Source organism: Zingiber officinale, chromosome 1B (assembly GCF_018446385.1).
Source record: "Zingiber officinale cultivar Zhangliang chromosome 1B, Zo_v1.1, whole genome shotgun sequence".
NCBI lineage: Eukaryota > Viridiplantae > Streptophyta > Magnoliopsida > Zingiberales > Zingiberaceae > Zingiber > Zingiber officinale.
In genome coordinates, this window is record NC_055986.1 from 43,873,124 (window position 1) to 43,882,342 (window position 9,219).

Here is a 9,219-nt window from a genome sequence, read left to right on the forward strand (position 1 = left end):
ATTATTTTTTACATTTTTTCTATTCTGTTTAATTTTTTTTTTATCTTTTTAGGTTTTTTTTTTCTTTTTGAAAGTTTTTTTTTATACTTTTCTTTTTTTCTCTATGTTTTTTTTTCACATTTTTCTTTTATTGGAGAATATTTTTGGTAAAAAAATCATTAACCTTGCAATCAAGAAAAATCTTAATTTTTTTTGAGATTTTCGATTTCAAGTTGCATGCCCCTTTTATTGATGTGTTGGACATAGAACATTTTCCAAAAATCATCAATTATCTAAATCAAACAGGGTTTTCGTTGATAACCTTAGATGAATAACCAAGGTTATCAAGGATAATCTCAATTAAACACACCCTGGGTTATCAAGGTTATCAAGAATAATTTTGGTACGTTTTGTTCGAGCTATCATGTATAATCTTAGGGGGCGTTTGGTTCTTTCCTAGGAATAGGAATCGGAATGAGAATTATTGTATTGTGGAATGAGAATGGATATGAGCATGGATATCACTCTTAAAAGTAATGTTTGGTTAGTTGCATATTTTCTATCGGAATAAATCAAAATTCCCTTTTTTACCCTTAAAGAAAAATAAGAGAAAAAATTAGATGTGAGAGAAAGATGAATGTGAGAGAAAAATATGATGAAAGATAATGATGAGAGAGAAAGTATGATGAGAAAGAATGAAGAGAGAGAAAGTGTGATGTGAGAAAATGAGAAAAGAGAGTGTGATAGGAGAGAGCATAATGAGAGAAAGATGAGAGAGATAATACAATGTGAGAGAAAGTATGATGAGAGAGGATGAAGAGAGAGAAAATGTAATGAGAAAAAAAGAGGAGAGAGTGTGCAATGAGAGAAATTGAGGAGAGAGAAAGTATGGTGAGAGAAAAGTATGATGAGAGAGAAATTGTGATGAGAAAAAAAGAGAACAGTGAGTGTGATGTGAGAGATTGAGGAGAGAGAAAGTATGATGAAAGAGAAAGTGTGTTAAGGAAAAAAAGGAGAGAGTGTGACAAGAGAGATTGAGGAGAGAGAAAGTGTGATGAGAGCGAAAGTGTGATGAGAAAAAAAAAGAGTTTGATAAGAGAGATTGAGGAGAGAGAAAGTATGATGAGAGAGAAAGTGTAATGAGAAAAAAAGAGGAGGGAGAGTGTGATAGGAGAGATTAAGGAGAGGGAAAGTGTGTGATAAAATGATGAGATAGAAAATATGATGAGAGAGAACAAGGAGAGAGAAGTAATATGAAAACAAAAATAAATAAATATATTTTGATATTTGATATTAAGGGAGAAAATTTTAATTTTAGGTCAAGGATATTTTTGGAATAAGAAAATATTTTGATTGATGAAAATAGGGTAATGACTCATTGAAGGGGAGGTACATGGGAATGAGTCATTACCCAATTTAAAGGATTCATTCCCTTATTTGTATTTCTATTCCTATAATCCAAACATTAACAATGACAATCAATGATTCTCATTCACATTCCCCACTCCTATTCCCCTAAACCAAACGTCTCCTTAGTTATGTGACTACCAGCTAATCACATAACTAAGATTAGAAGAATAAAATATAATCAAATATTTTTAATTCAACTTATGTAATGTAACAAAACTTGTTTATTTGAAAATCTTAATAAATAACCTAATTTAATATCTTACTATATTACCTAAGTTACATTTTTATTTTTTCTTTTTCATGTTTGTCTCTATTTTTACTTTTTTTAATGTTTTTTTACGTTTTTTATTTTTTATTTTTTTATTTTTTACGTTTTTTTATTTCTTATTTTTTAAATAAATTTTAATTTTTTTTTACGTTTTTTTATTCTTTATGCTTTTTCTATTTTCTATTTTTAAAAGTTTTTTTTATTTTTTTTACATGTTTTATATTTTTTGCTTTTATGTTTTTCTTTTGACACATTTTTCTCTTATTCGAGGGTATTTTAGGTATAAAAAATTCGTTAATCCCGGAATCAAGAAAAATCTCAATTTTCCGAGATTTTTCGATTCTGAGTTGTATGCCCCTTTTGCTAACGTGCATGACATGAAACATTACTTGGGAATCATCAATTACCTAAACCAAACAAGGTTATTAACGATAACCTTTGATGGATAACCAAAGTTATCAAGAATAATCTTCAACTAAACGCACAAGAATAACCAATATTAGAGTGTGTTTAGTTCAAGTTATTATATATAATTTTGGTGATGTGATTACCACATAATCAAAATTATGGGGAATAAAATATAACCAAATATTATTTGGTTCAATATAGACAATGCAACAAAAACTTATTTATTTGAAGATTTTAATAAATAACTAGATTAATATTTTACTGTATTACCCTTAGTTACAAATTATTTATAAATTTGTTTACGTTATTTTATTTTATTTTATTATTATTTATTTATAAATTTTTTAAAATTTTTAGTTTTTATGTTTTTTTATAATTTTTATTTATTTAACTTTTTTTATGTTTTTATTTTTTAAATTTTTTAATAATTTGTTTTTTTTTGTGTTTTCATTGTTTGTTTTTTTTTTTTGACATTTTTCTCTTATCGAATGATATTTTTGATAAAAAATTCATCAACCCTCAAATTTAAAAAATTAATTTTTAGAGATTTTTTGATTTTGGGTTGCATGTCTCTCTCACAAATGTGTTGGATATAAAATATTAATAAAATATTATTGATTATCTAAATTAAATAGGATTAACAAAGATTACCCACCTCTTTAAAGTTTAGAGAAATGCATAATCCTCCTACCATTAGGTTCCGCTGGACTTCAAATCTTCTACTAGTTTGGTTGAGTATAAAAACATGATTAATCATATTGGGTAATGTCGAGTCTGGGATGATCAATTCAGTCACACGAAAATTTTTCATCGACTATCAGGGTAAATCAGGAAGTGCTCGCAGTGGACAATCTAGGAGCCCAACATCCTTTAGTTGTGTACCCCATTTAAAGATTTTTTTTTTATAAATTTATTATAGTTAGAACTCGAAGTACAGATATTTAAATGATAATCTGAATATCCTATGATTACATTATAATCTTGAGACTATGACCTAATTCTATGACCTAGATTGACTCCATTATTACCAGTCTCATTCAAAATATAATATAATATATATTTTTAATGGACAGATAAAATCAATTGATTAGTTTTATTTTACTGAACCGAACAATTTTTGTTTCGAAATGAAGATGGTGAAAAATATCAACGAAGTCTAAGTCGCATATTTAGAAGATGCAATGTTCTAGAAACCCCCAAAAACCACTCTTTTAAAAGCATACACGTGATGGACCCAGCCAATATACCTGATTGGTGAGTGCTACTGATTCGTAATTATATCCATTCACCATGCAGGTGTAAAGATATGTGAAAGTTAGAAAGTATCGCTAGGAAGATCGGGCACATTGCCTTCGTTTATCTTGTCTGTCGTCTACTTACCCAACGTTTGTACCCGAACGTAACTGGACGGATGGAACGACTCAGGCTCCCGGATTCGAGTAATCATCGGGATGGTAATCAGAACGGGTGAGTTAAGGGGGTAAGAAAGATCTGGATTTTTGAGACACGTGGTCCTGGCCAAGCGGTGCTATATGTACCGTTCTTAGCCTAGCAAAACTCGCTCCTTTCTCCCTCTCGTACGCGGCGGCGGCGCCCACCTCTTCTTCCTCTGTTCTAGGGTTTCTCCTTTTAGCCGTCGAATCCAACCGAAATCGCGCGCTCTTCTCGCTTCTTACTGTAAGATCTGAGAATGGCTGCTGTTGCTCCTGCCGCTGCTCCCGCTGACCGTATCCTTCTCTTCAGTTTATGATCTCTTGATTTGCTTCGTGTCGTTTTCGGCCTTCTCTGATGCAGTCGCTCAGCTTTTCTGTTGATTTTGGTTGTCCAAAGACTTGATTCGTCGCCTATGATTTGATCTTTGGTCATTTTATCGTTTTATGCTTGAATCGCGTGGCTGATTTCGTTGTGTTATTTCGGGCCGCCAAAACAGTTTTTGTTTTTTGAACTTTTATTGGTGTTCTTTTTGCTCGATATGATTTGACTATTTTTCTTTCGAGATAAATGTATCACGTATATGTATGTTGCTGACAAAGCCACGATTTTGGATATTTGTTTCTCCTTTTAATTTGTTTTTGAGATTGTTCGTTGTCCCTAATTTATCCGGCGCAGAGACTACAGATCTGATGGAGAAACTGTCTTTGGATACCACAAGCAAGAGTAACGAAGCTCGGGAGACCACAAAGAAGGTAGTTTTATGAAGTCTGATAACTTGTCATAGTAGATAATAGCTTAATATTTTATTTCGTATACTTCAGCGTCGGTGATTTATAATGGGGTTGATGTTCTTGATTTGTTCTATAGCCTTCTGGAATTCACTATGGTCCAGTGAATGGAGGGGAAGCACCAATAGCTCCTGTTCCTTCAAACAAGCAGACTTGGACTCCTCTACTCGAGGAGAATGCGGATGCGAGCACGTTCTACTTGCCCAATGGGTACACGTCACCATTTTATTACGGAGGTAAATTGATTTCCGTTTAAATATTATGCTATAAAACCTAGTATTTTTTTTTGGGTTCTTTGCCCAATTTATTTCAAATTTCTGTTCAGTACTGTTGATCCATGTAAACCTGCCTGATTTATTCATGGCTCTTGATGATATCGTCTTTCATTATGAGTTTGCTTCCTTTTTTCGTTAATATTGTTTTGAAGAGGTCACCTTTTGTATTATGTGTTATTTCAGGTTATGATGGTTCAGTGACCGAGTGGGAGGAGTACCCTAGATATGTTAGTCCGGAGGGTGTAAGTTGCCTTGATTTTCTTTTACTGTTTTTTAAATGTCAATTGCGATTTTCCATTTAGTGATATATTTAGCAAACATGAATTTTCTGATTTTTTTTTCTTTATTTGCTATAATCTGTCATTTTTATTTAATTGGCAGGGAGTTTATGGGGACATGTATGGATATGGTTATGCTTCTTATGGCCCATATCCTTCTCCTGGTTCCCCAGCTCCAAATTTGGGACAGAGCAGTCATTTGTATGGAGTGCAACACTACCAATATCCAACCTCATACTATCAGCCACCTATTACATTTTCACCATTTATGACAAGCCAATCTCCTAATGCTAAAGGGGCGGTGCCTACCTCTTCTGCTGTTGATGTCCCCTCCATTCCAGGAGATGCAGCAAAGCCTATTTTCAATGGAACAGCTAAAGAAAATGCAAATAGTAGCAATGCATCATTAAAAGTTAAACCAGCACAACAAAACTCATCACTGAATTCAGGTGGGTTAGCTGGCAAAGGAGCTTCGCCTGGTAGACCTCTCTCTTCAGGTTACCAGGATCCAAGATATGGCTTTGATGGTGTGTGGCCAACTGTTCAATTCTTTGATGGTTATGTATTTCCGGATGGGCAAAGAAAACCTGCTACAAAAAATAGTGGCCCTATGAGTTCTGGTGCAGGCAACATATCATCAAGGAACCAAATTCTCCAACCCCTTCCTCATCTTATGGTACGAGTGTACTAAACCTTCTGTTCTATGATAAGATGAAGATTTATACATATTGCTGAAGTTCTATGCATCATGAGTTACACTTTATTATTCAAAAGCATAGAGAATAAATTGTTGGTAGTCTTGACCAACAACTACCTAAATATTTTCACTGTGTTTTTAGATATAGTTCTTTTGAACACTTTCCATCAAAGGATTGAGACTCTCATTTTCTTTGTTGTAGAGGTTGCTGCATATCATATTTACAGTTTTATTATAAATTTTACAGGGTATGCATGCCCCTAGACCTGCAGTTCCTGGAATGGTCAGTAAGATGTATCCTAACAGCCGGATGTATAATGCATTTGGAGGCAGTCAGGGTTTTCATTCAGGAATATACGACTCCAGAATGAATGGTAGATGGGGGATGCCTGTAGATAATAAGTATAAGCCTAGGGGACGAAGTAATGGATTATATGGTTATGGTAATGAGAACTCAGATGGTTTAACTGAGCTCAACAAAGGACCTCGGGCTGATCGTGTTAGAAACCAGAAAGAGGTTGGACCTAATGTTACAATTGCAGTTAGAGGACAAAGTCTTCCGGCGAATGGAAATGTTCAGGATTCTGTTGGAGTTCCTGAAAGAGATCAATACAACAGAGCTGACTTCCCAAATACATACTCAGATGCCAAGTTTTTCATCATCAAGTCCTACAGTGAGGATGATGTTCACAAGAGCATAAAGTACAATGTTTGGGCTAGCACTCTCCATGGTAACAAGAAGCTTGATGCAGCTTATCATGAAGCTAAGCAGAAAACGTCTGGATGCCCTGTTTTCTTGTTTTTCTCTGTGAGCGTCTTTATCTCCAGCAATTTTTTACCTTCTATTTCAATGACATGCATTCAAGGTGTTATTAGCTCTTTTTACTGTCAATTTACAGGTGAACACAAGTGGACAATTTGTTGGTGTTGCAGAGATGATTGGCCCAGTTGATTTTAGTAAAACACTGGATTACTGGCAGCAGGAGAAATGGATTGGTTGCTTTCCTCTCAAATGGCATATTGTCAAGGATGTCCCTAATAGCATTCTTAAGCACATTACATTGGAGAACAATGAGAACAAACCAGTGACAAACAGTAGAGATACTCAGGAGGTAAGATCATCCTTTGTTGTTGTTCATTTGAAATCATAGCTTGAGTATTCTTCTCCATGTACATTTCAGGTGAAGCTAGAGCAAGGGCTACAACTGCTTAAACTTTTCAAGGAGCATGTGAGCATGACATCAATTTTGGATGATTTCGGTTTCTATGAAACCCGACAGAAGTTGATGCAAGAAAAAAGAACAAAGCAACAGCAATTTCAGAAAAAGGCACGTTCAGATTCTATTTCTTCGGATTGTTATTTCCTATATTGATTTAGATGTTTTCATTTTGCTAGTAAAATGATGACCATGAGCCAATGTGTCATATGCTTTCTTGATTTCAAAATATTCAATTTGCGGGTATTGACAAATGTTATTTTTTAATAACCTCATTTCATGCAATACGACTATCTCCCAGCCTTAAAAGCTTTCTAGTAAAATTTGAAATTCTAATTGCTTATGTTCATTTGATTTTCTATCTCAGGAGGTTGAAGTTAAACCAGCAGGCTCTGATGAGAACGATAAGGATGCAGCCAATGGGAAACTTGGATTACAGAAGCCATTGGAATCTGTTATGGTTCTGAAGAATGAATCTGCGCAGGTTGGGCTTGCACATGCTGAACAAGTGCCATCAGAAAAGAAATGAGATCAATACACAACACTAAATCAGTGACTCAGAATAGGGTTTTGGCTAATCAATCCACATTTGAGGGAAATACTAGTTCTGAATTCATACCCTCAGCAGCTGCTGCAAATCACTTGTTCATCTGTCCTAGAGTAGCATTGATTATAAGTTTTGTTCCTTTTCCCTCCACCATAGTGTATTTTATCCTCTTCGCCTATGAAGGAATCGCTTTATTTCTTGTTTGTCGTAGGCAGCTCCTTTCTAGATGTTTTTCCTTTTTCTCTTGAGCTTCTTGCAAGAGGTCATCTTCACAAGGCAAATTTTATGTCATCAAAGATGCTTTTTGCTCAAGGTGCTCATTATCTCTCAGTAGTCTTTCTGTAGTAGGTTTCAATAAGCAATGCAGTGCGTATCTAGTTCTCTATCAAAGTCAATTCATCTTGTGTCATTGCAGACCAGGAAAACATTACGGCAAAAGATTTGGAAACATGTCTAAACGTGATGCTTAGGCCCTGGTTGTTTTCTTGCTCGAGTTGAACTCAGTGGCCATGAAAGCCTCTTATCATCCTGATTTTATCGGACTTGGAGAGCTTTCAGGTCGTGAAAGCAGGGAAATATGTTGGTTTGGGCTCAGGCAGCAGGCTCCCTGGCTTGAACTTGGCTGCTGGTTCTTGTGCCAGACAATGGCTGCACTTACTCTTTTCCTTATCTTGCTGTTCCTCTTCCTTCACGGGGAGGATGAGCGGCTCCCCCTCTCTTCAGGACGAGTAGAGGAGAGTCAGGTGACAAGCTTGTGGGGTAGTTGAGGAGCTGCTGCCGGGGGCTTTTCTTTGTTCTGGTTTTGATTGCTGCTTTTCAGGGTTTAGGATAGGATAGATTTATTTATCAGGTAAATAGCATTTAAAGATTTTTTTCATTTAAAAGGAACTTGACTCCACGTTTATAATTTTGATCATCATATGAAATGTTTTCAATGACCCTAAAGAATAAGCTGTAAGAAAACTTGTGGATTATGGATCAAGAGAGCGGGCTTTAGCAACTTGACTCCACGTTTATAAATAAGACTCTTTTACGACATAAATACAATAAAGTTGATGCTATAATTAACCCCTTGTAAGAGAGTCAACATTAGTGCAGTATGAAATATTTTGAGGATTAAAGTGATCCAAATTAATCAATATCTTCGCGCTCACGGCAGTGAGCAAGGCGGCGCGTAGCCGTAAGTTCGCTCGTGGCAACTAGCTGCCTCTCTCAGCAGTGAGCAATTATTGTCAGACATACAATTTTAATATCGAGCATAATTATAGTTGATTAGATTCTATCACAGTTGATTGAATCATCTAATTTTTAATGAATCAATTGTAGTAATTCATAAAAAATTTCATATATTTTGAAAAATCATAAAACTTTGCAAATATTATGGAAAAATAATTTCAGAAGAAAATATTATTATTATTATTTTTTTAAAATACGAAGTTGAAAATAATTAAAAACTTAATAATTTTTTTATCTATTTTGGTATGGTCTATAAATTCATGTGAATTATTTTTTTCTAACCGAATATTATATCAATAAATATTTTTCAAGTATAAAAAAATAATTTTTGCAATATGGTAATAAGAATCAAGCCATTTCAAACTTTATCAATTATAAGTCTTTTAAAAGGTCAAAACTTCATTACAAAATAAGTACAAAAATCAAATGGCATAGTTAAATACTACTGTTATTATTTGTTAGATTTTGAATTAAACTTTAATACATAAATTATAATAAATAAAAATTATAATTTATTAAAAAAATTAATTAATCAGACTAGATAATGTCAAGTTTGGATGATTAGTTCGCCCCTATAAAAATTTTCAATTGATTATTAGGACAAATCAGGAAACACTAGTCATAGATAGCTCAGAAGCCCTTAGCTACAAGTATTATTTGGAGAAAAAATCTTCATAAATAC

At 34.0% G+C, this 9,219-nt stretch overlaps 1 protein-coding gene across 1 annotated transcript; it reads left to right on the forward strand.

The window, feature by feature from the left end:
* The first annotated feature begins 3,627 nt into the window (after positions 1–3,627).
* On the forward strand, positions 3,628–7,691 carry LOC122056037 (YTH domain-containing protein ECT4-like). The gene is made up of 9 exons (XM_042617796.1): positions 3,628–3,792; positions 4,175–4,251; positions 4,367–4,523; positions 4,746–4,804; positions 4,944–5,516; positions 5,785–6,345; positions 6,437–6,649; positions 6,719–6,865; positions 7,122–7,691. The coding sequence occupies exons 1-9, from the start codon at positions 3,756–3,758 to the stop codon at positions 7,281–7,283; spliced, it is 1,986 nt and encodes a 661-aa protein (XP_042473730.1). The 5' UTR covers positions 3,628–3,755; the 3' UTR covers positions 7,284–7,691.
* Positions 7,692–9,219: the final 1,528 nt, after the last annotated feature.